Source organism: Neopsephotus bourkii, unplaced genomic scaffold, assembly GCF_033783945.1.
Source record: "Neopsephotus bourkii isolate Nb327-2 ecotype Australia unplaced genomic scaffold, CSIRO-AGI_Nbou_v1 NB_860, whole genome shotgun sequence".
NCBI lineage: Eukaryota > Metazoa > Chordata > Aves > Psittaciformes > Psittacidae > Neopsephotus > Neopsephotus bourkii.
The window spans coordinates 388833-416236 of record NW_026901356.1 but is presented as its reverse complement, the minus strand read 5'-3'; the positions used below and the strand labels follow the sequence as shown (position 1 = coordinate 416236).

Genomic DNA, 27404 nt, shown 5'->3' with positions numbered 1-27404 from the left:
CACAGAATGGTTTGGGTTGGAAATGCAGAAATTCAAGGAAACTGAACTGTTCACTGATACTTTCCAAGCCGCTACTGAAACTGAGAAGGGGTTCAAACAAAGCAGCTTCTTAGACTCTGTTCAACATTTAGCTACTTGGTATTAACAAAAAAGGAAAACAACCACCCAACCCAAACACAACAAAATAACTCAGAAAACAAAGTCCGAAAGTGCTAATAAATGCAGCTAAATCATGCCTGGCAAGGCTAGAAACTCTGTCCTCAAAATTCCATCTCTCTCACAGGAATTCACTCCTAGTGACAAGTGCAGCCAGCGTCCTTAGTGGACTGTGTTTTTTCTAAAAGCACAGGCTGGTACACAAATGCTTACAAAGCCTACCTCATGTTTCAGCGAAGAAAGGCTCCAAGTTCACAGCCTTTCAGTGTCATCTTGATGCAGCCAAGAGCTTAGTCTCTGAGCTACTGCAGGAATAACCTTTCCTCCTTGACATTTGCCAAAGTACTCTACAATGACACTGTGGTAAATATGCCAAAAGCTGAAAATGCCTCATGTACAGCTCCAAGCATTACTAATCTTGGGAAATGCATGGAACACAGCAACTGCTGGTATCTCGGAGGGAAAAAAAAAAAAATCCAGTGAAGCTTGTAAAGTTATTGCTATTAAAAACATGCCCTCACTTCATGTCTTACAATCTTCCTTTTAATTGGAAACTCTTTACAGTTTGTCTGAGCTCAGATTTTTACTTATTCTGAACAGCATTAAGAAAATCTGTTTACATATGCACACATGTATTTCTATAGCAATGCATCTACCGTGCACATGGAAGACAAACGGCTCCTTCTCTCTCCTCCCTCTCTCCCCCCCACTCCCCTTGATTTGTGCAATGTTTCTAGACCACTAATCACGTACAGTGCTTTCCAATGGGCACTTTGCAGTCTTTCTTGATATATGGTGCCCAAAATTCATACTAGGTACAGAATCCTTAATCAGATGGAGCAGGAGGACTACTTCATCTCTTCTGCAGAATAGACTTCTCTTTGGACTCAGTTGAAAGCAATGTTTGCCTTGATCTCAAGCCAGTCTACCACATTCAGCCTGTGATAAGTACCAACCACACCCAACACGGGTGGTTATTTCTCTGCCTTGCACTTGAACTGCTGCTGAGCTGCAGTATCCTGCAGGAAACCCTGATGCAAAGACTGTGGATGCCGAAGACATATGAAGGAAACGGGCTGCAGAGAGTGGCTTGGCTCACATGCTTCTACTACAGTGCTACTGAGTGGCAGGCTAGATGAACTGATCACCTGACCCATTAAAGCATTTTGTATATTTTTACCATTTTGCCTCTTTTGCAACGTCATTTAGAATTGTAACCTGGTCCTTTAGCACATTTTCCGGTTGGCGTCATCTGCAAATTCAATGTGGCTATTTCTTTCCATCATAATTATAGATGAAACCAAGAAAGAGTACTGCGTAAATCACAGACCTTTGCAAAGCCTATCTCGCACTTGTCTTGATGGCAAACCATTACAGCTACTCTTGGCTTCTTTTTTTAAGCATGACACATTTCCTTACACATTTCATGGGAGTTTCATGTGCAACAGGGTCAAATGCTTTATGCCAAGGATATGAATGTGAACACTTAGTTTAATACTAAACATGCCAAGAAAAGTGATGAAAACCAATCAAAGAACAAGCTTGCATACTTAGAGCACAAGCCAAACCACTGTCTTTCCTGCACTGCATAAGCCTTTCACAATATTAGAAAGGCACAACCTCCATGTACAGAAAGAAAAGGAAAAGATAATTAGAACCAGGGAGGTCTTACAGCTTAATTCAAATATACGGGTGCCAGTTTTAATATTTATATTAGCTGCAATAGGTTTGAGGTCTAATTTCTAACACTTCAGTCTGACATACACATGAACTACTTTTAAACACCTTGTATTTGTATGAAAATCAGGGGAGGACTTCTGACTGGTCACAAAGACCATCTCAGAGAAGTAAATAAGTACAACTGTAGTAAGAGAGTGACAAGTATTAAGTCTATACTAAAATAAGCAGTAGTCATAAAGAAAGACTTCCTTCTCCTCAGTCCCAGAAAAAAATGTTATATGCTGTCTAACAATTACAATTATCAGGTCCATAACTCTTTGGAAAAGGGATATGAAAGCATGCATCATAAAACCCCCAAAATATTCTATCAATCATGTGAAGATATTTAAGTTCTTCCACTTCACAATATTTTTTTTAAAGTCTGTATGAAAGTCTTGGAAACTGTGCCCATGGGGCATGTCACTCTCCCAGATACTGAACAACAGGAACTTTATTCCCACTTTTATCCACAAAACCCCTTCAGCCTGAAAATCTATCAAGCAGCTGCACTGAACAGGGACTGTACTCTTTGCCACTATTTCCTGGTGGTAACTGATCCCACTCACGTTCTTCATTATTTCATCATGGCAGCATAGCACAGGTTTTCCCACTGTGTAACCACAGTTAACATAGTTTCCACTGTACTATAATAGAAATCTAAGAGCATACTCTTTGAAAGCTGAAAGCTGAAAGATAAGAATGAGCCATTAGTGCCTGCACAGCCTTAGGTCTCACTTGCACGGCACAGTTGCAGCTGCCAAATTATAAATCTTTCTGTTTACAAAGGTAAGTGAGCAATTGCTAAGGGATAAAACCAAAAGACTTGCAAAACTATTTTGTGGTTTTATTGATAATTTGCATTACAGGCACTAAACCCCCAGAAATATGTGCTTTTCAAAATGGGAAGAATTAAATACTTTTGAAAGAATTAATGAGTCACCACCTCTTTCAATTTCAGAATAATAATTTAGGGGGTGGGAGAGAAAAAGAATCCCATTTCTTGGGCATACCAAGCTAGTCATAAAAAGCCACCTGCACAAAATGAGGAGTCAGCCTTACCCCAGTTCCTGCAGATGCATTAACAAACCCTTGGAATTATTCAGCATTTACTGTGCAAGTTGGGACAGTGCTGGTCAAAACCTTCTAGATTGAAGTCAGGTAGGAAAGAAAGTCTACGCATCATAGATTCACCAACTCCACCTAAAATTACTTTGTCTACAATGTGTGTTTTAATGTTCGTTGAAGGCCAAGTGTATTTTTGCTGTATTGTGAATTCTGCATGTGGCAGCCTAAGTCATGGGGGTAGCTCTTACTAATTATTGCTACAGGATAAATTCAAATGACCAAACTCTTTTAGTAAAAAGCAAACTTTTAACTTTTCCTCTTAAAATTATCATCTAGTAGAGAGACTGAAAGCACCACTGATGCTGTTAACATCCTGATTCAAACAAATATACATCCAATATCATATTACTGCACTTAAAAGGACAAGCATCATCTGAAACCTTTATTTTTAGGTTAAAAACTTAACATAGCAGCCTTTGAGAATCTGAAGGGGGCCTACAAAGATGCCAGAGAAGGGCTTTTCATCAAGGACTGTAGTGACAGGGTAAGTGGGAATGGGTTCAAACTTAAACAGGGGAAGTTCAGATTAGATATTGAGAGAAACTCTTCCCTGTGAGGGTGATGAGGGTCTGGCACAGGTTGTCCAGAGAAGCTGTGTTCAAGGCCAGGTTGGACAGGGCTTGGAGCAACCTGGTCTAGTGGAAGGCGTCCCTGTCTGTGGCAGGGGGTTGAACTGGATGACCTTTAAGGTCCCTTCCAACCCAAACCATTCTAAGATTCTATGATTAAGTAGCACTAGGGACTGCCTCTGCTGCACTTTTCTTCTCCTCCACCCAAAAGAAAAATATCATTGCGATATTATTTTTCCCCTCTGCATCCTATAGTTGGGTTGCCAGTGTCTTGGAAAATGCAACTCTATGCAGTAAGAAGCTGAATGCTGGAAAGCACCTCATGTACTTGGTTTCTCTTACTGGGTGCATGTGTCTACCACACACAAAACCTGAGCTACAGAGAGACTGCACGGGTGATAAATCACTCCTGTGACATTCACTGGGGAGGGCACAAGTAAACAGGAGGGGAAAAAAGAGTATGTTTGAGACACCATAGCTGAAGAAGTAGAAGATTGCTCTTTTGCTGCTTTTTGGGAAGTATCTTGCAAGCTGGGCTGAAATGAGCCTTGGTATACACAAATAGCAGACTGCATACCACATGGATAGGATCTGGCAGTGTTTTTGAAAGGGGAACCTTAACATATTGCCATAGAGCTATTTATAGTCACCTCCATCATGCAGTAGAAATCTGACCTACTCTTTGGGTTTGACACCTCATTTTTTGAATCAGAAATTATGATGAAAGAAAACATCATAAAAACAACATGAAAAGCGAAAAATTGTGAAAAAAAAGAAAGAAATAAACCTCCACAGCTGTGATAGTGTCAGCAGTGAAGGTTAACTTCTAACTACAGCAGTCTGACGAGCTTGCTGTTATATTTGTTGAACCAGCATGCAGAGCTGGCATTCCATATAGTCCGTAATACTATACTGCTGGGATATGATTAGCTACTTAAAGGCATGTAATTTGCAGTGTGTAACTAACTCCACTGGACAGAAGGAAGCAAATTCTAAATGTACCCATATATGATGAGAAACATATCTTAAAGAGCCAGCAAACAAACCCACATGATTTCTAACCACAGCCTTTTCTGCAAATGAATCCTGAGAAAAGCTGTGAGAAGCTGACTATCACAATGAGCTAGGTCTTCTCTGAGGAAGAGCAGAATGACGCTACTAAAACAGAGCCAAAGTTAACACAGGCCTTTATTTAGTGTAACTTTTATAAACCCATTTCTTCAGATCTAGTGTGGAAAACAGAATTTACAAAAGCGTTGCCCAAAGAATAACATGGATCTTTGGTGTATGTTTTACCTGGAAGGTTCCACTGGAGAAGAGCAGTGGCAGAGGGAAAAATTGGCTTCCAAAACAAACATTGCATTTAGATGCTGAGGATAAGCACTGTGTAAATATGTGCATACGAAAGCAAATCACAGCCATTTAGACTTCATAATGGAGAATAAAAGTAGTATTATATCTAAAATACTGAAACCTCAGTTACTGATACCTTTGCTAATAATAAACATAACCACAGAGGTAGACTAATTTGCCTGGGGATTTATTAAAGCAACTTTTGATTTATATGGATCCCCTCAAAGGCTACAAAGTATCTCTATCTTCCACAGCATCTCCATTTTTCCAAATAAAAAAAAAAATCTTACTACCCAAGAAATTTAGTCTATTTTCCCCAAATGAGGTCTGCATCTTCCCCCTGTTCATTCTGGGATCATACCCAACCCTCTAAAATAGTGTAGTTTATCCTTGCCAAAGCTAAAGTAGACATGAACTTTCATATCACTGGGGAAAAAAGTTCCATTCTGAACTATGAGGAGTCTGTTACAGGATCCACTAAAATGAATGGAAATATTACTCATTGTTAGTTTTAAGCCAGATATAAAAGTCTGAATCTTAAGAACTGGCTTTTGTTTAGAACAGGTGCTAGGAGTTAAGGAATATTTAACCTGCAGAAATTGGGAAAGATAATTGACCCCTTCAGCTGTCCCTCAAGTGCCAAGCAAAGCTCAGATGCAGGAGATACCCAGGGCCATGTGTTTTCCCATTTCTTATCTTTCAGGAAAAAAACCCAAACCAACTGACCAACCAAACCTTCCTTTCTTTGTTAGAATAAAACACACCCAAAAACGGAGTATAAACCAATTGTGAATTTGCCTTTTAGCTTTGAGGAAACTGATACTTGGATCTGAGTTTCACCCCATCAGTCTGCCTCTAGTTTCTTTATTTCTAAAGTAATCTTGTTTCTACGGGTATCATCTTAACTCTGAATACAGATCCATAACTTTCTGCAGAAGCAGATCTCACAGGAACACTGTCAAGAGCAACAGTAGAAATCTCTCAAGTTTTCACATGTTTCATGCTCACAATCTGAAAGGCTGCCAAAGAAATGATTATTCACTCAAAAGGGTGAGGGATTTGTACTGGGTAAATGTTACACTGTCTGTTGCACTACACATTTCATGACCAAAATACAGTCAACCACAGCAACAGGTATGGGATACAGAGCAAACGTAACCTGAACTTCAGCACTAGGCACTGCTATGCTATAGTTACTTTTTAACAGAAGGCCATGGCAAGGGATTGTTTTATCATTATTTCAGTTGTAAGACCCTTGCAATCCTAAATGATCTTTCTGAAAACTAAACATCTAGATAATTAAGACGGCACACACACACTTCCATTGTCACACATGCCACTGCTGGTCTGCAAGGCTCATCTTTCTGGAAAGAAAAGGCTTTTAGGAAAGTAAACGCAACCCAACCAGTTGAATTCCTCTGCGGTTCAGGGGTTAGCAGAGGGAAAGGGTAACCACAAGTTCCTGCTGTGCATGTGCAGCCTGCTGCTGAGCACCAAGAGTGGTTGCAACCACTCCAATTGTGTAGACCTGGTCCTCACACAGGGACTACCACTGTCAGACCCCCAGACCCCTTGCATTTGAAACAAGCATGACAGATGTGGGTTTAATTCCTACCTGGTAAAAATAAAGTTTCTCGCATTTCTGCCCTGGCTTCTTCAGAGAAACATCGTTTTTTCAACCACTCAGCTTCATATTCACTTGCATGTTCATCAGGCCACGTAATAGCGACCTTCCATCATAAAATAAAAGATCATTTTAGAACAAAAACCACTTGGAAATTGCAGAACAACACTGCCAAAACCCCAACCCCCCTCCCCAAAACCCAATGAACCCTTAGAAACTGCAAAAATTGTCATATTTAGATCAATAATATCAGAGTTAAGCTTTCCCTGGAGCAGAATGACAAACAAGTACTGAAAACCCAACCTGAACATCATCCAAATTCTGACACCTTTTAGAAATGCTCATTTTCACATGAACTCATGACCTAATTTGCTGTTTTGTGTGGGCTGCTTTCACTGTGGAAGCTCCATTTAGTAGAAAGAGGAGAATCACAGAAGCTGGCACATGTCACTGGGGACAGCGCTTCACCACAGCTCAGGAGAGAGAAAAAATATCTTCCAAAACACTAACTGCTTGTTAAAATAGAAAAAGGACAAGATGAACGGGCAGAAAAGAAATGCCAGGAGAGAAATCCCCTAGGTTTGTAGTCTTCCCTCTTTCAAATAAATGTTTAAAAGGTGCTGGATTTTTGATTCTAGGAAAAAAAAAAAGAAAAAGCAACCACGTGGCTTTGCCTGCCATGAACTGAAAGAGCTCTGTGCGGCACACGCTGTGCAGCTGAATTCTCAAGGATGTTGAGTAGGTACCAATTCCCATTCCACATAATTCCCCTTGTACACATGATGGTGAAAAACCAGTATCAGTTTAGGATTAGAGCTGTGTTTCATCAGTTCCTGAGTATGAGTGGAAGCAGACTATCCCTTTACTATAATAATACATTTGTATATTCAAATAATGAACTTATGCAGCATAAATTTTGGCAACAATTAACCTGGGATAACAGAATTCCTTATTACAGACCCTAACACAGTGCCTGACCCCTGCAAACTCGTCCTGCAGTAATGCTGCTCCAGCTGCTACAAGGTTGACTGATGCATCTTTAACACGTTTAAAACGTCTTTAAGTATAACATGAAGGAAATGAGTTTGCATATCAAAGGAGCCATGTACTGCTTTTAATAAAACCTATAAAATCTAAATGGTACATTATTTTTTTATATGGCAGGAAAGGTTAAAATTCATAGGGAGGACAGTTCCTGTCCTCTTCTGCCCAACAGCCTCCTTTTTTTCACAAACAAATGTTAATGTAGGTAGGTAGATACAGATACAGACACTAGGCCAACTCTGAATGTTTGGTCCAACTTTGGTTTGAGCGCTTGCTCTATGGTGAAATCTTTTGTACATTGGGAATTAGCTAATAAACTCATAATTTTGTTATGGATTAAGATCATCACTTTGCCGTGTGTTTTTCTGATTTTTAAGCCATTTACTTACAGAACAAAGTGGGGGGAAAGGTGTAAGTGTAATAAAATGTGTGGGGAATGTTTGTATTTCCTTTTCAACATCTGATGATGAAGAAATATAGAACAGACCTTTAAAAAGCACAGTTACAGTCCAAAAACTAAAGCCTCAGTTTCTGCAGCCTCTGCATAGCATCTATAAAGAGAAGTTTTATATAAAGGTGGGAAGACCTGAGTTCCCCAAATTGCAATTATTCCTAAAAGCTTTGTGAATACACGGTAGGGTTTGCAGATAAGTAGACTGTGATCACAGTACAACCTGGGATTGGCTGTGATTCAACAAGCACTGCTGGGCAAGTCTCATGGGAGGGTGAGTGCGGGTTTGTCCAAATACCTTATTCCTATCTGCCAGAGCGACTTCCTTCACCACGATGTTCACGTCCAGGTCCTCGAAGAGCAGCTTGCGTGCCCTGGCTGAGTGCAGGAAACAGTGGGGACACTGGCAGTTGTCCCTCAGCCACACACAGGGGTACCGGCTCTCGCTCCCATCCTCCCACTCCACACGGACCAAGTGACCCGCATCCAAAGCTTCCACCTTCCGTATCCCTGGATTCATGCTGAGCGGCCCGGCAGCATGGGCCCCCTGAGCAGCGCGATGCCAAGCAGTCCCAGTGAACAGGGTCCTGCTCTTCTGTGCCGGCGGCAGGCAGCACGTCCTGCCCCTGGGGACTTTGGTCCTCAGCAGGATGTTAGCCACCGCCCTCCACATTCTGGGTTCTTGAATGAAACTGTCAGAGGAAGAATGCCTTGGAGCAGTTCCTAAAGCACCATGAGGAGCCGTTTGTTAGTGAAGGAGACAGTATAGCCAAAAAGACCATTTTAGGATGATTTTCCTCTCCCTTCCTGCTACCTAGACCTTTAGGAACATTCATTATCTGTTGCTTACACTTTCTGAGGCACAGGGGGTGTACTCAGACCCATCTATTCAAAAATCCCTTAGTTTAACAGGGCTTCAATTTGATTCATGATCTTGGTCATCTTTTATTTCTGAAGGACGTTCATTATGTGCTACACAAATACTGTCTTTCAGAAAGACACCTCAAGATGATTTCTACAAGCCAAAAGTGGTAGCTATTACCAGCCGTGATCAAAAGCTAATGCCTTAATATACACATACCTTAATTCCTGCTGTGGGTACTACAGAAAGAACACAGAATCCACCTCCTTGCAAGGAAAAGCTTTGTAATCATGACTTCAGCTAGAGTAAGAGAGTTCTGCAAGCGCTCCTTTCTTCTTGCACAGCCAGAGTGCTTTCTATACATACAGTCTTTTATTTAAAGCTAGCTGCATCCTGTATTGCAGACAGATGGTGCATCCATATCTTAAATTAGAAAAGAACTTCTAGTTAATTTTTTTTCTTATTCAGAAAAATACTTGGCCTCCCCCTGAATTACTTAATTCATTACATGTATCTTTTTCTGTTGTTCTTAGGCTCACAGGGCAAAATATTGATCCCTTGCTAGGACCAAGGTCTCCCCACTTGTCTTTGCACAGGGAAAACATCAGTGGCTTCAGTATTTTGACTCACTAAGACCTACTGGAGTTATCAGTATCCAATTTTTAACTTTACTACAAGTTAGAATGATGTTATACAGGACCCTGGGGTCTGCTTTTATTTTTATTCAATTTCATTAAGTATAGCAAAACTTTCTTTTTTTTTTTGTGTGAGGCAGTACTATTGGAACCCAGTAATTATCACCTTTCCCTTGCAATGCAGCCCAAGACAAGTGTTACAGACTTAAACACCTCCTATCCAAAAATGAGTTCATATCTAGACTGTCTTTCCTTTTATATATATATAAAAATGCATACACAGATACAAGTATGCATATAAGCATGCCCAGCTCCACCTTAATTCTAAAGCATTTTTCAAGTACTGCAATTTTCCTCCTATCTGTAAAAATATTTACACAGCAAGACCAGCTGCAGCATACTCCTGAGATTACATGAATAAAGGTTTATTATGTATGACTGCAAAGATGTATTATGTTTTAGGGTTTTTAACATGTGATAATAGGATACTTACTCTAATCTCTAATCTTTCTAAACCAAAAGACAACAGCTAGAACACAATGAAAGTTTCCAATGGACTGAAACTTTAGAATATCTGGTTTAAAGAAAAAAGAAGAGGATGGCAATTTTAACATATCCTAAACTTCTGCTACATCTGTTCTGGTTTCAGGATAGTTCTCTGTTCAAGGCAGTGGGTTACCTGATGAGTAATGCGTCAGACCCACAAACACACTTAAGCAACCAAAATATAGTTTAGATGAAATTAGAGCAGTTAAAATGCAAAAACCATTGCATAATTGCTTAGGCAACTCAGAGGCTGTTGACTATTGTCAGGTTATCTGAATCCCTTAAATGCTAATACTACCCATATCCAAGTTTATGCATACAGAACTGAGTATCCTTGCATGTACTCACCCAGTTCACTGATTGGTGCTCCTTTGATTATTAGAGGGGGATACATAATATCTATATCTAATAGAATATATATAATAGCTAATATAATATCTATAATAATATAATATATAATTATATATATAAAATATAATATCTAATACAATATCTATATCTAATAGCTCAGGTACCGGGTTTGTACACAATTTTCTCATCCTAAGTGGCTTGCCAAATAATTTCAATATTATTCACATGCTTAGTGCTTAACCTAAGCAAAGGCTCTTCTTTAGCTTCAGCATGGAGTTTATAACTACCTGGATATTGTATTTGAGCTTACTATAAATATTTTTATACAAAATGGCAAAAGAAAAAGGGACAGGAAATAATATTTAAGCGTTTACTTTCTGAATGTCTTCAATGAAAATTCGTCGCTAAGTTTAAACTCTTATGTGAAGCCTGCCAGATTCCAAGGGCTTCTAAGTTTTTCCTATTTTACCGTTCAATTGAGAAATCTGAATTTGCTTCAAAGAGCTTCCTCATAGCACTACTGGTAATAGACAACCACATTTTTTTACGGCAAAAAACTGAGGTGAGTTTACCATCTTCCTATCTCAGATGTTGTTTAAGTAATATTTGTTCACCTGGTAATGGGTAACTCAGTCATGCAGAAATGCATGTCAAGCAGAATCACTTCTAAATCCATGGCAGTAAGTTTTGTAAATGCTTTGGAATAAAAGGTCAAAAAACCCCACAGATGCAACCAATATTGCTAGATGCGATTTCTAGATAAAAGAAAAGAAAAACAAAACTTCTGGAAGCTTCTGAGGTGAGATACATGTAATTTTTGTTACAATGGAGAAAGCTGTAAGCTGAATGGGAATTTTCACCCTTGCTTGGATGTGAGAAGAAGCTTGTGCAGCAGGGCTCAACTTCAGACATGTACCAGTGGCCTATACCTGGACATCATACTCACAGTTCCCAACATCCCTAACTAATAGGCGCCCCTGGATCACAATTCAGCTGACCTCAGAAACTGTTTTAGGATGAGACAAAATGAACCCTTTCTTCTGTCCACTGACCACAGAATGATCCTCAGTGACTAGCTCCAACGTGGATGTTATGCCATTGGTTTTCATATTCTCTAATGCTTCTCATGGCATTAATTTTAAGATTAGGTGATGCTTTTGTTTACAGACTATCAGTGCTATGTACAATTCACTAAACACTGTACTGCTGCAAGAACTGTGGATGGTGGCAGTCCTAAACTTTACTGCCACAAGAAGAAAGTCTACACTGCTGTCAGTGGTACCCCTGTTTCACAGGATGGCAGGTTTTGGTGTAATCAGTCAAACTTATTGTTAATCACAAAGTACTCTTTTGAAACACTTCCTATTACCCAGAATCTCAAAGAGCCACTGTCTCCCACAGAGAGGGGAGGATCTCCTTCACAGGCTGCAGCAGGAGCTTTCAATAAGTTTAGGATAGGCAAAGATTCCTCTGGACACTGAAATGTTAATAAGACTCACTACATGTAACTTTTTAATATAAAATATTAATAAAAATCACTACATGTGGCTTTTTTAATATGCAAGTCTGCTTGGTCTACTGTTACTCTGCCCCAGGACATAGTTGTTTCATTTATGTCTAGTTATTGAAGTCAATGAACTTGTACCTGCATAGCACTGCTGTTAATTAGGAAAGAATCAGCTCCAGTATTATTCAGTTTGCTGATTATGCAAGAGGAAGCATCAAAATTATTACAGCAAAAATATTTCCCTCTTAAGCATTTACTATGCAAATACAATGAAGTGTTTGCTTTAAACTTCTGCTTCTGCCCTCTCTGTAAAGCAATGGTTCGGGTTAACCACCTACCAAGAGAAATCTTGTAACAAAAAAAAAGGCCGCTTATTTTTTTCCTTGAGTTAGTCCTATCATAGTGTCATTATTAAAATGAAAACCCAGATGAAAATGATTATCCACTACACAAATAGCTGCTACAGCATGCCCTCTAGATTGTTTTATTCTTAGATACACAAATCAGATGGATCTGCAAGTCTGGTTTTTGTCCCTTACATACTTCTCCCTTCAGTAGGATTTTTCTCAGTCTGCATCAGTGGGGTGGTAGAGAACACCCCAGGGACCGCCAGCCTCCAGCTCTCCAAACCAACACAGGGGAAGAGAGTAATGAACAGATCCTGCTGGAACAACAAAGGCAGCCCGGTGCTGGCATTCCTTCTTCCTGGAGCAGTGAATGAGCTGGATGAAATATTCCTCAAGCATCACTAGCAAGCCCCTGGCTGCCACACAAACAAGAAAACCCTGTCTGATAGCTCTGCCCATTGACAGCATGCTGTAGGGAAAGGAAAGATGTCCACGAGCCAGATGTATTTGTCTTGAAATTGTGTGTTATTGCTGACTTCTAATTAACTAATCTTTATGTTGAATATGCATAGGATATAAAGGTGAGCCTGCAAACGGCAGTGAAGAATTCAAAGTGATCCAGAAAATCCTGCAATTGCACACTTAAAAGCTAACTACTACCTTCTTACACAACATCAAAGAAAACATTGCTCCCCCTATACTAGAAAGTGTAGCTATAAATGGTGGAACTGGGAAAAATGATCATTTCCATTCCTGATCATGTGCACAACTATAACTACTGGGTTATACTGCTGTTTTCCAAAAACCTTTAGGTTAAGAGACAACACTAAATGCTAGAGAAATGCACTTTTTTTTGTCCCAAACCTCCTGGCATCCAAGACAGCTGAGCTGCTGGTAAAGAACACAGTTGTTTAGAGGTATGCCTTGTTATTTCTGTTTTGATTTTAACATAACAGTAGGATGCACATCTCAAATCAGTGGATACTAAATTACCACCAAGAGTTCCAGGAGGTTTCAGCCCTTTTCCCCTCAAAATTTCCAGGCAGACACTTATCTCTGTGCTGCTATTTTACCCTTGAATTTCAGTCTGTACTAAACTACAAGGAGACTCACTGGTTTGCCTGAAGTTAGCATGTTCATAATCATGGTCAAATTGGCAAGCAACTAATACTGCAAAGCAAGTTCTCTGCATTCTTGTCTCTAAACTACTGCCATCTGCATGAACCTGGAAGACACTGTCCGTAAGTCTGCTCTGTTATCAGACCTTGGATTTGCATAGTTTAAAACAAAAACTACCAATAGCTCCTGTGAGTCCCACTGGCCCTTGTGAATACCATCCCAGGCTCAGGATCATGGATTTTCTGTCCACATTGTCATTATTCACTCAGAATCAGCAGCGCGATGAGGGCAAGCCCAGATGCTGACTAGCAGTTTGGATTTAAGACAATTCCCGCTACCTGAAGGCTCCCCAAGCCCTCCAGTTACAAGGTAACGGGTTACAAGTTCTCCATTCTCTTTCCCAAAAATCTGTCTCCTCCAGTTCTCTCAAACCTCACGCCACCAGACAGCATCCAGACTCCCTTGTTTGCAGACACCAGAACTATGTTTACTAGCTTTACCCCGCACAGCTACTTCAAATTTAATTGTGGTTGATGGTACTTTCAGACAGCTGAGCTGCTCTGCATAACACATGTTCTCCTCACACATGGTTAAGAAGCTGCAGAAAAATGAAGGGTGTAATTTTGTGTCATAACCAAGTTTTAGCCTTAAAAGTAACTTGCTTGTCAGTGTAACCAACTCCATGTAACAGAATTACATGCTGCACTGGCACCATGGATGTATAAAAACCTGGATAACTGCAGGAAGAACCCGTACCAGCCTCTGTTTGAACTGAGATTTCTTATCTTTTGGTTTTTGGTTTTGGTTTTTTTTTTTTTTTTTTTTTTTTTGTAAGTGTTGTCTGAGTCAAAAAATCAATGCAAACGCTGGAAGAATAGACTAAATAGAGGGCACGTAGTGCCTTGGATTGAGAGGCTGAACGACACCCCCTTGCGTAGAGGTGTAGCAAAGCGCCCCTGCAGGAAAACATTGCCGGGTGTTATCTCGGATTACAACAGAAACACAGCAGCGAGTATGCACCCGAAAGGGAAAATCCAGCACGTTTACAGCGCTTCGAGGCAGCCCAGGACGAGACACTGCCAGGGAATTCCTGGCTGGGAGCAGGGCTGCGGCCCCGCTCTCCCTGTGCGAAATGAGCCTGATCCAGCGCGCAACGAGGAGACTCGTCCACATGCAGGCGGCTGCTACGCGGCCAAGCGCCCTGCGACGCGCTTCCCCTGGGGCAGCGGGAGGGACGCGATGCCTGCGGCCATGCCTGGCGCCGGGAACGACTTTACGGCCCGAGGCGCTGCCGGCGTCCGCCCTGCACCCCCCAGGTCCCACTCCCCAGCTCTGCCCCCCCTTACCTCGGGTAGGCCCGGCCCCGGCTCGGCCACGCCGCAGCGCCCTCCCGGGCAGCGCCGCCGCAGTGTTTTTTTTCCCAGGGAAGGCGGTTCGGGATCTCCTTCGGGATAAGGCGGGGGGTCTTTCCCATAGAAAGGGAAACAGGGCTCGGTTACTTCTTCGTTACCACCGCACCGACCTTGTGCTTAGCGGAAAGATGCATTTAAACGGCGTTTGGCTTTGATTTGGAGATGAATGGCTTTTCGCAGCTGTCATTCCCCATGGCTGCCTCTCCCCGGTGTGAAACACTTTCCAGCCACTCCAGCCTCCTCGTTTTTGGCGAGGAGAGGGATCAGGCTAAGAAGAACCTTTTTTGGACCACAGGGCTAAAGCAAGGACATAGGAAGAAATATCCCGCAGAGTGTCCTGGCTGCTTTCTCTGGGTGTGATGAGCCCCATGCCCTCACAACAGAAGGGAAAAAAATATAAATAAGAATAAAACCCAAGCCAAACCAGGGTCTTTATATGCCAGATACAGCTTACATTAAACATCACTGAATACTAAAGACAGCCTTTACAGGCAAGATATAGAGGGGATATGGCCAAATGGAGTCTATGTTGTGGCACAGAACATCCATATTGTTTCAGATGGAGCAGCCATCTGAGTTAATGGTGCAGATTTGGATCAGCACTATTGCGGCCAGCAGGACAGGGCAGTTCTCAGCACAGGAGAGGCCACATCTTGAGCCTTGTGTTCAGTTCTGGGCCCCTCACTACAAGACACTGAGGTGCTGGAGCGGGTCCAGAAAAGGGCAGTGGAGCTGGTGAAGGTCCTGGAGCAGAAGTGGGATGAGGAACAGATGAGGGAACTGTGGGGGGTTAGTGCGGAGAAGGCTTGGGATTACCTTATAACTCTCTGTAGCTACCTGAAAGGAGGATGGAGTGAGGTGGGGGTTGGTCTCTTCTGAATAACAAGGGATAGGAAAAGAGGAAATAAGCTGCACTGAGGGAGATTTACATTGGGTATTATGAAAACTTGCTTCACCAAAGCATTAGCATAGGCTGCCCAGGGAAGTGGTGGAGTCACCATCCCTGGAGATATTTAAAACCCATGTAGGGGTGACACTTAGGGATGTGGTTTAGTGGTAGACCTGGCAGTGTTAGGTTAAGAATTAGACTTGATGACCTTAAAGGTCTTCTCTAACCTAATCTCTGTGATTCAATGAGATGAATTTACTGTCAGAGAAATCTTATGAGCAATAAGCTTCAGGCAGAGAAGATTCCTGGGAATAAATCTAAAACAAGCATTAACATACCCTTGTTACTTAGTACTCGTTACCTGTTGGCTGGCAAATATGTTAGTGCTGCATGTTTCTCATGGTTGAAGGAAGAGAGGTTCTAGCAGACATGTGGTTTGTATAGTTGAAGGCAATGGTGGAATGTAGCACTTTATAGTTTTTGGCTGGAGCAGGCCATGTTGGTGTTCAAGTTTTCAGCTTCTACTGGACTGGACTCCCCACCTTCTTCAGTACACATGATCTGGTGGCATGACATGAAAAAGAAGATCTGAGTTAAAAAGAACAAGGAAAAACTTTGTCTTTCTCCTGATGGCAAGCTTTTTCCCAGCTATGCAAAAGGCGTCTGCTCCACTGGACACTCTGCGGCCATTCTGTTTTCTGTAAGAGCATCCAGAGAAATCCTGGTGCCTCAATATAACCAATAAAGGACAAACCTCCAGGATAAATGTTGCCTAAGCAGCACTTTTCACAGACAGTAAAGCCTTCACAAAGATAAAAAGTTGGCTAGTCGAATGGAAACAAATACATGCAGAAATACATGCAGAAGTGAAAACATTCAATGACTGTTCAGAGACTGTCTAAGCATTTTGGCAGTGAAAAGGTCTAAGACTGAGTCTGCGACTTATAGGAAATGAAATGTTTTTGTTGGTAGTTATCATTCAACATCTCCAATAAAATGTAATCTTCATGTGCCAAAGCAGAGCTGTAATGCATGGAGCTGGATGCTCTGCTTTCTTTTAAGGAAACAGTGGCAGGAATTAGTTGCTTTCAGATTAGATCCCAAATCCATTTTCTACCTTTCACATTCTTGCCTTGTTTTTTTTCCCATACGCTCTATAGAACAGACACATTCTTAGTTGTCATGGCTGTCTTCCTGTTTATTTTTTTATTTTGCTGTCTTCCTGTTAATTTCATAGAATCATAGAATAATTAGGGTTGGAAAGGACCTTAAGATCATCTAGTTCCAACCCCCCTGCCATGGGCAGGGACACCTCACACTAGATCATGTCACCCAAGGCTCTGTCCAACCTGGCCTGAACACTGCCAGCAATGGACCATTCACAACTTCCTTGGGCAATGCATTCCAGTGCCTCACCACCCTCACAGTAAAGAACTTCCTTCTTATATCCAATCTAAACTTCCCCTGTTTAAGTTTCAACCCATTACCCCTTGTCCTGTCACTACAGTACCTAATAAAGAGTCCCTCCCCAGCATCACTATAGGCCCCCTTCAGATACTGGAAGGCTGCTATGAGGTCTCCACGCAGCCTTCTCTTCTCGAGGCTGAACAGCCCCAACTTTCTCAGCCTCTGTTCATACGGGAGGTGCTCCAGTCCCCTGATCATCCTCGTGGCCCTCCTCTGGACTTGTGCCAACAGTTCCATGTCCATTTTATGTTGAGGACACCAGAATTGCACACAATACTCCAAGTGAGGTCTCACGAGAGCAGAGTAGAGGGGCAGGATCGCCTCCTTCGACCTGCTGGTCACGCTCCTTTTGATGCAGCCCAGGATATGGTTGGCTTTCTGGGCTGCAAGCGCACACTGACGCCAGCTCATGTTCATTTTCTCATTGACCAGCACCCCCAAGTCCTTCTCCGCAGGCCTGCTCTGAATCTCCTCTCTGCCCAACCTGTAGCTGTGCCTGGGATTGCTCCGACCCAGGTGTAGGACCTTGCACTTGGCATGGTTAAACTTCATGAGGTTGGCATCAGCCCACCTCACAAGCATGTCAAGGTCCCTCTGGATGGCATTCCTTCCCTCCAGTGTATCAACCGAACCACACAGCTTGGTGTCATCGGCAAATTTGCTGAGGGCGCACTCAATCCCATTGTCCATGTCACCAACAAAGATGTTGAACAAGACCAGTCCAAACACCAATCCCTGAGGGACACCACTCGTTACTGGTCTCCAGCTGGACATTGAGCCATTGACCACAACTCTTTGTGTGCGGCCATCCAGCCAGTTCTTTATCCACCGAGTGGTCCATTCATCAAATGGATGTCTCTCCAATTTAGAGACAAGGATGCCGTGTGCGACAGTATCGAACGCTTTACACAAGTCCAAGTAGATGACATGAACAGCTCTACCACTGTCCATAAGTTCTGTAGCCCCATCATAGAAGGCCAATAAGGCCTAAAGAAATCATTTGTTTGGTTTCTTTAAAGAACTAATATATATCATCCCCTCCATATAAATACATTATTCAAAATGAGGAGCTTGAACATTCTAAATTATATTCAAGGTTTGATAGGTTGGATGTCTGGCAGACAAATTAATTTCTTATATATTGTTTATGAAACATATAATGTTTACAAATTGCTTTATTTATTTATTCCAGCGTTTTAGTTACTCTCTGTTAAAGAAAAAGAAAAAAGGAATTTTTAAGGAGTACAAACCTTAGTCCTTGTGTCAATCACTAATCTGCAAGTAGTAGCTCATAGGAAAGGGCTGTTCTGAATGTAGATTGTTGCTTGAGCAGCCGCGGTTTTTAGTTTTCTGACTCTTATGCTGTTGGCTTTGCAACCTGTTACATAAAAGCTAGGTTTCTCAAGTGTTTTTGCTTTTTTGTTTTCTTTTAGAACCAGTGCATGTTAATATGTGCACACAATTATGCTATTAGTTGCATATTGGCTGAAAGAAAATATTTCTATTACATGCATTTATAATTCACTTATTTTCACTAATTAAAGGGAGAATCAAGAGAATCAATTTGTTTCAAGTACAGAGAAACAAATCACATTGTGTCTAAATATATTTAGGGGTTATTGATGAGTGAAATCTGTTATTAACATGAATTAAGTATATAAGCATGCTTACAATTCCCCATCAAACTATAAAAAAAAGAAACAGAAACAATTTTGTTTAGACCTTAGGAAAGGAAGCTGTACATATATAGGACAAGGACTAATGACCTTAAACTAGAAGAGGGTAAAATTAGATGAGACATTAGGAAGAAGTTCTTCCCTGTGAGAATGATGAGGCTCTAGCATAGGTTGCCCAGAGAAGCTGTGTCTGCCCCATTCCTGGCAGTGTTCAAGGCCAGGTTGGATGGGGCATGGAGCAACCTGGTCTAGTGTGAGGTGGCCCTGCCCATGGCAGGGGATTGAAATGATTTTTAAGGTCCTTTCCAACCCAAACCCAAACCATTCCATGACTCTATATACCAACAATGGAGATTTTTCCAAGCCAAAAGGGGAACATTTTGAAGTATTATAACAAGAATAAGGAGGGTGTGAAAACTGAAATGAGAGTGTGACAACTGAAATGGTCACAAATCTCATTTGGTAGCAGCAGCACTCTGAGGTGTTTGCAAGACTGGGTCTCTATTTTTACAAGGAGCATTACATAACGCACAAGTGGAAAAGTATCCTGTCCAAGTGGAAATAAAAACAAACTGCCTTCAAGATGATGTAACTCAGCTAAACATGAACCATTAGTGTTGTGCTTGTATTTTCAGCATATCTATAAAAGAAAGAATTTTAAGAGAGGTATGCCAGAAGAGCTATATAATGAAAATCTGGACCTTATTGATTTTACAGTATATTTACATGCCTTTTTGCTGCCACAACATCATTTTGCTGAGTTCTGTAGCACAAGATCAATTTGTTGGTATCCTTTGGGCTTTCCTCTGATGCTATCATTCATACGGGGAAGTATGAACCTGTGGGGGTTATGCATGGGGTTTCCATGTGAATACTGGTCTACACAGTAATAAAAGTCAAGGTTGGCAGCAATTAGTAGGTAAAAGGCATTGTAAAATTTAAAGTTGTAGGCTAAAGAAGCAGAACATTATCAGGAAGAACACTCTAATGTTTGTCCAGTAGATTTGTTATCCTGACATTACAATAAAAGGCTATGAAATAGAGAATATTCTCAGTGCAGTCAGACATACCAATGACAATGATGTTTTCCTGGCCCTTTGAGTGTCAGCTCTGCATGCCTGCTGAGGAGGCATAAGCAGCTACTTGGAGCAGGCTCAAGATGCCTCTGTGGCAGGACAGACTGAAATGTAGCTTAGAAATGTAGAAAAATTAATATTAAATTCAGTAAGACTGTGTAAGTAAATAAATACCATGCAGCCTGCATATGGTTTTGGAACCAGAAACAATGGAAAAGGATTAGGATAGGTGTTATAAATCAATATATAGGTAGCACAAGGGGATGCCTGACTTTCTGCTAAACCTTAATTGCCGCAGAAATAGAAATGTTGCAAATTAGTTTCTAAGGTAAAGGGGCACAGGGTGAGCTTCAGTTCATTCTTGATGTACATGGTTAGATTTATTTTCTGCACTAGTATTAGGAAAAATACCTGAGCGTGCTTTCCCCCTTGTTCATTAACTCTGTTTTTTTCTAGGGTTACTCTTCTGAAATTAGAGGATATGCAAGATACTAATGGAAATGAGAAACCTAACAGAATCCTGACTTGTGCTGACCCGTTTATGAACTAGCTTGTGTTTTATTGCGTTTCTGTTAGAATCCAGAGTTAATAAGTAGAAAGAAAGAAAAACTTCGTCAGAAAGCATCAAAACTTAGAAATAATTTGCAAGACATTTGACATAGGCACTCATATTATTCTGAATTTTCATGCAAATCTCAGTTAAATCACATGGAATTAGACACAAATTAATATCCATAAAAAAGGACAAAGCCCGCTGTTAAGAAAAGTTGACTGCTCTTGATTAACCAAAGAGCTGCCAACACAGAAAGTGTATGGGAAATAATTCTTTATCATTACCCAGGTAATGGCATAAGAAGATCTTAGTTAAATTTAAGTGAAAAAGCAGAGAACCTAAGGCCTACTGAATTAATTGTCTTGGACCTAGCACTAAGCTGAAAATCTTGGTCACATTATTTTTAAAAAGAGGTAATAAATAGAATAAAAAACATCTTGCAGTTTGGACAGCCTGTCCATAGTAAAGTCTCTGTTATTTGCACTAAGCCTAATTTATGTTGGTAACTCTTGTTGCAGTTGAAACGTTTGCAGTGTGGAGAAAGTATGGAAAATACAGTGCAAGTACATTGCTTTTTTGATCATCCTGCACTTTCTAATACCTAGCACTGGATAATGAATCTCTCCCTAAGCCAACCTTCTCCAAGGGCTTTCTTTCCCCCTCGCAAAGAAAGTTCAGACACAAACACTACTACATAGGCAGTTTCTAAGTACTTCAGACAGTTACATGCACAGCCTGAGCAAAGCTGTCATGTGAGAAAATATGATACACCTGGCATTGTGTTTTCTTATGAAAGAATGTTAGTGGCATGTTGGAGACCATCAGAAATACCTCCCCAAGGTAAGGCAGGTTTCAAGGACGAACAGCTACAAGCCATGAGTGACTCTGTCCAAGCCACGTCATTAAGAAGGTAATGATTATGGAGACCATATGTTTTCCTTGTTACAGAATTAGTCATTAAATTTTGCCTTTTCCAGTTGTAAACTGATCCTGTAGGCAGGATGACAACTTTATGAAGAAAATTAAATAAGCACAGCTATAGTCTTTTTATAAGTATATATTCTAATAAAAGCTTTATAAAAAAAGCTTTATAAAAAAAACTTTTTATTGGAGTATTTTGGGGGTATTTTTGCCAGTTTCACATACTTCAGGAATGAAATACGGACCCACAAGTTGTTCAATTTTTGCTAATGGCTTGCCAAAAAAAATTAAAGTAACAGAAAATAAATTCCCCAGTGGGCTGTAAGTAAAACCCGTTTTAAAAGACAGAAAAAAGCCAGATATTGAATGTACAGGTTTACTTCAGGAATAATGGCCATCAAATACATTTGACTCAACAGCACTTTAGTGTTAGCTGAAAAATTCTTTACCAGTTACAAAAGTGATACATGAGCAAGAAGCTGGTAAAGTAACATGAAGCGCACCTAAATAAACAGCTGCACCAGCAGCAACAGAAGCTCCCCATAAAATTCCCCCCCCCCCCCAAAATTCACATTTTCTAGATAAGATTGTAACTACAGTAATTATAACCAGAGAAGGCTGATGCTTTTTCTGTAGTTCACCAGGTTGTTTCTATTAAATAACTCAAGTGCATTTCTTTCTTCTGAGGTATACTTCTTGGCAACCTGCATGTGAGCACATGACAACTTACAAGAGCAACAACTTCAGATAATTCATACACTCAGCTTGAGGCACACAGGGTTTTTGGAAGGCTTACCATGTTTTTGAAAGATTCCCTTGACTTTTCTGTTTCTTGGTGTGGTTCTGGTTAGGTCAACCTGAGACACTTTGGAAGCTGCAATTTAGAATGCCACAGTTTACCACCACCATCATGAATTCCTAGCCATTGGCTTTTCACAAGGTCAGCACTGACTTTCCTTTCCCAAGCTTTTATTTGCTCTGTATTCATACTCAAAACCTCTTCCTCTCCATGTGTGTATCAGTAGATGTGAGAACATCCACAGCGGAGCACTGCCTTCAAAAGTAAGCTACCTGGAGAGGAGTGGAGATGTGTCTTAATGCCTTGCTTTGACCCTTGATGAATTAAATTGCAGGCTGAGTCGCAAAGAAAACTTAAGTATTAAATAAGCTTTCTGTGTCTCTTCCAGCTGCGTTACTTATTCTTTTCCTTTTTTTTCCAGAAAACACTGTCATCTCCTCTTCAGTATCATCAACCCTTTAATAAATTCAGACATGTTTTGAAAATCTCCAGAACACCACAAAAAAAAAAAAAAGAAAAAAAAGACCATGTCAGCTGAATCTTAGTTTTAACTTTGATGCAATATTTAAATACAACAGGAGGAGCTATTGGGTCAGAACAGCGGCTACATTCACCCTTTTAAAGCTCTCTGGTTAAAAAAAACCTGAGTTTTCGATGATAAGAAAGCCTTTACTGTTTGAAATAGGCTGTATAAAACTAGAGGTTCTTCACCTTTTTTAATTAAATAAGTTTTATCAGCTAAAAAAGCAAAAGCAGAAAACTACAAGATTGCAGAGAGGATTGCAATGTAGTTTTTAAAGAACAATTTTGAACTTCAAACTTTAAACTGCTGGATACCACTAAGCAGCCGGTTCTTGCAGATTTATAAAGGCCATTTAATTTATCAGCTCTGACTCAGCATCAGTACATTTAATGCATTCATTTGCTTTGGCCAGCCAAAATGGTGCAAATCCAATTCTGGTAGGTTTAAGTGTCCTGAAAGAGTTTTGTATTGGCTTCCAAATTCACACAAGATGGTCCTTTTTTACTGACCAGGTGAACTTACACAAAGACCATACTCAGATGTATGCATATTCTTTTAAGAGAGAACATTTAAAGCCTCTTATAGCCATTATAGAGCAGAATTACGGTTTTGTTTCAATTCCAAAGATAAACAATGTTTATATTTTGCTGAAACCTAAATCAACAGAGATATTTATCAAAATATGAATATTTTAAAAAATTATGTATGAAACATTAGTGTGGATTTTAAAGAACCGTGGTTTGTTTCATTAGATGATCAACTTAAATACAGCAGTATTGAGCAGAATGAATTACACTATATATCTCCATGGGTCATGTAATCTCCTGCTTTGGAAAGTAAGCCCTCTGCAAACATTCACTTTTTCAGTATGCTGTGTACATTGGGATAGTTTGAGCTTGACTGAAATTAGACTAGCCAAGCTGCCTAAAGTCGTGTTTCACACTAATACTGCTATTTTTCAGTTAGGGTTTGAATATTGCTCTCATGGCTAAAAACCCTAGCACCTCCTGACATTTTAGTTTCTTTACTGATGTTTACAATTCATGTTATAACCAATGTCTCTGAAAGCGAGCAGAGTCTAAAACTCTTTTTAAGAAGCATCTAGGCACAAATGGCATGACATCTTTGGCACCTACTTCTAAGCAAGCAAGACTCAGAGAGAAAGTTGAAACTGGATGCCAGTGAAACCCGCAGGTACTTCTAGAGCTTGGTCCATCCCAGAAATCCTGTATGGTCTGCTGTGATAGCAGACAGACAGGACTTGGTGACTCAGCTGGCCCCTTTTACTCCTGTTGTTACAGCTAACCCTTGCGAGAAAGAAAGAAAGAGCTAGAACCTGTTATACCTTCTAACTTGGCAAGAGACTTGAACATAATATTGAGTAATTAGAGACAGTCAATAAAATGTTTTATTTTCTTTTTTCCAGGTAGATCTTTACAGAGACTCGGGGTCTTAAGGTGCAAATTGACGCCTAAGGTATCCTGCTAGGAGCTACACCTCCCAGCCTCTGGTGAAAACAAGGGGCCTGGATGGTCCAGCAGTTCTGTAAGCACATACCTTCACCAGACACTTCGCAGTGCCTTCAGCACTCTGGTCCCAGATGACTTATGTTGACCCATTACACGGGGGACTAACTTACTAACTGTATGCTTTGCAGACCAAAGTATCACTGAACTCGAAGAGGGTTAACAAGACCAGATCTAAATCATGCATCATGCAGCTTTTCTTCCAGTGCCATGAGGTGGCTAAGTTTCTGAAAAAGGCTTACAAACTCAAATAAATCTGCCCTACACGTTCTTTTGTAACACTGCTTTTAATGAAACTTGCTTACCTCTAGAGTCTACACATTTTTATTTGTTCTTATTTAAAAGCAAGTTATTTCATTTGGCAGGATCTACACTCACAATCTTTTGCTGAAAAGACATATTACAACAGCATGGTTTAAATCAAGAGTGTCCCAAGCAGAACAATAAAAGAAAAAAATGTGGCCTTTAACATGGTTTTCAAATATTTATTAAACAACATATGAACTTTTTTTTCACCCAGTGATTCTGCCTGCAGTATCTGTAACCTAGTAGCCACATTACCCCAAATTGACAATTAAATAGCAATGAGTCTAAAAACCCAAACAGCCTTCCCCCTCCTACCCACTAGGCACTTTTGCTATTGTCTAGGAACAGAAATAATTTTATTAATAGCTTAGCTAGCAAAAGTACAAAGGCAGCAACAAGAAATGTCACTGTGCTGGTACAGAGAAAACCCTTTTGTCTGCTTTAGGAACATGCTCTAAGAAACCTGGCTCTCGTATTTGGGATCTGAAACTACAATCACTGCTAGGGCTCCTTCTTACTACAAAGACAGGCATCAGCATTCTTGGGATCTGACATCAGCCTTTTTGGCTGGCTTTTGGGGTTGTAATAGCTTAAAGTCACAGATAAGCAAGCCTGGAAGAGTACAAATCCTGTCAGAATAGTTTCCATCTTTCAGAACACAAACAGCAATCACAGCTTTAAGTTACCTAAGAGAACAACGTTTAACGTGTGCAGGGTACATACCATTACAACAGATTAAGAAAATTAATAGACAGCCAGAAGTTTCACCCCAAAGGAGAGTACAAAAACAATTTACGCATCATTAAGGTGAGTTTGGGAGCGGCAGGCGAGTACCTCGCCTTATCCATATTTGCAGCAGGTGAGCTGCAGTAGAACAGGCGATACATAAACCAGTGGCGGGGAATTGGAGACGAAAAAGCTCACTTTGCTTTGTAACCAAAGATGAACGACATACCACAAGGCGGTATTTTTAAATACGGGATATTAACTTAAACATACCTCTAACCTCCTGGCTTATAGAAACGCGAGATTTGTTTAGGGAGTCAAACATAATAAATAAGTTTTTTTTTTCCGGGCGCGGCGGTGCTCCCGCCAGGCAGAGCCCGGTGCGGGAGGCTGGAGGCCGGCTCGGTGTCCGGCTCAGGCGCGGAGATAGTCGTTCTTGAGGCGGCTGAGGCGTGCGCCGTGGCTGCGGACGGTGAGGGCCAGGAGGTCGTGCTTGTCCCGCAGCCCGCTGGAGATGTGTCGGGTCTCCCGGAGCAGGGCGCGGGCGTGCAGCAGCAGCCCCAGGAAGCTGTCGCCCAGGCGAGCCTCCTCCCGAGCCCCCTGCTCCTGGCCCTGACGGAACTTGCCCTCCAGCTCGCTTAGAGACCGGTCCGAGCTGGAGTAGGCGTCGCTGATCTGAGCGGATTCTCGGCGCAGGTAGGTGCTGTAGCTCTCCTCACCGTCCAGGTCGTAGGAGATGCTCTTGCCGATGCCCTCCAGCACCCGGCCCGCGTCCTCCACCTGCCGGCCCAGCACCGTCAGCTCCTCCCGCAGGCTCAGCCCGCCGCCCGCCGCCGCCGCTGTGCCGCACCGCCGCTGCTCGCTCACCCTGAACAGCAACTGGCACCGCTCGGGGTCGTCGTTCTCCTCGTAGTCCCCATCGGGGACGAAGTAGTGGTGCAGGGTCCCATTGGACATTTCGGGGTACAGCGGCCCTTCAAAGTACCCGCGGCAGAAACTGCACAGGCACCACAGGCACAGCAGGCGCAGCGCTGCCGGCATGCTGCGGCCGGCGCCGGGCAGCCTAGGGCAGTGCCCCGCCACGCTGTCCCCGACTGACACCCATGGGGGGATCCCCAGGCACAGGCTCTGCCGCCCCGCGGGTACGGGGGTTCCGCGGCAGCAGAACTGGGTTGGGTCGGGTCGCAGTGGCTGGCGGGCGGGCCGGCGGCAGCTCAGAAGCCCAGCGGCGCTCTAGGGCCGGGAGCGGGCGCACCGCCTTTAAAAGCCGGGCAGCCGGCGTGGAAAGGAAGCGGCCCCAGCGCCGGGCAGGGCCGGGCGGCTTCCACCCCCCGCCCGCCCCGGCCACCGGCTGCCGGTCTCAGTGGGCACCGCCCCCCGGCATCTCCCCCTAGGGGCTGTCCAGCGCCGGGGGCTGCCGGAAGACACGTACACCTTTATCCCCTAAATAAACAAAGCTCCCAGACCTGGAACGGCTCAGCTTCCCTCAGTTTCTTGTTAGAAACGACTAGTGTGCTCATCGCCTCATTTTCACCGCAGCTTCCCAGCAAACATACGGGGACGCGGCAAAGCTGCAAACACGCCTAGTCCCTCACCGGTCAAAAAGGTGAAAAGGAAAAAGGTGTGAGTTCACAGAAACACAGAACGCTTTGGGTTGGAAAGGACCTTAAGATCATTCAGTTCCAATCCCCCTGCCATGGGCAGGGACACCTCCCACTATACCAGGTTCAAGTATAAAGTGCAATGCAACACACCTTGATACAGAAATGAAATATAAAATCTGATCTTCTAATGTCAGATATGATTGATAAAATTCTAAACACAGTTTGTGCTACAGGGCTGACCATGTAAAATTTTAAGCTTTTCATGAAACATCATTCTGCATCAGTCTAGTAGCTGGATTATGTCAGAGTTGAGCCTTGCATGTAGCTCATATGAATCTATCTTTGCTATATTTTGAGTTGTTAAATCAAGGTGAGATAGCAAAAAGAAGGTCTGTAAAGTTACCGGCTCCTTTCACATTGTCATCTTTCCTCTTTCATGGATAAGATCACCAGTGAGCAGAGATTATACCAAATCCTGCAGTCATCCAAAGTTAAAACTCCCACTGCTGTTGGTGAGG

At 41.9% G+C, this 27404-nt stretch overlaps 2 protein-coding genes across 2 annotated transcripts in view; both read right to left on the bottom strand.

Annotated features, from left to right (window-relative positions):
• BBOX1 (gamma-butyrobetaine hydroxylase 1) overlaps positions 1-8788 on the bottom strand; it is a 34225-nt gene extending 25437 nt beyond the window's left edge. Inside the window, exons 1-2 of the mRNA XM_061356566.1 lie at positions 8340-8788; positions 6538-6652 (exon numbers count right to left, since the gene is read on the bottom strand). Of these exons, the coding sequence (XP_061212550.1) occupies positions 6538-6652; positions 8340-8714 (490 nt within the window). The 5' untranslated portion in view covers positions 8715-8788. The remainder of the gene's footprint in view (positions 1-6537; positions 6653-8339) is intronic.
• Positions 8789-24721: 15933 nt separating this feature from the next.
• FIBIN (fin bud initiation factor homolog) lies at positions 24722-26681 on the bottom strand. Its single transcript, XM_061356559.1, is given in 2 exon segments — positions 24722-26467; positions 26469-26681. Coding segments are annotated over 2 exon segments (969 nt in total). The 5' UTR covers positions 26667-26681; the 3' UTR covers positions 24722-25696.
• Between the last annotated feature and the right edge of the window lie 723 nt (positions 26682-27404).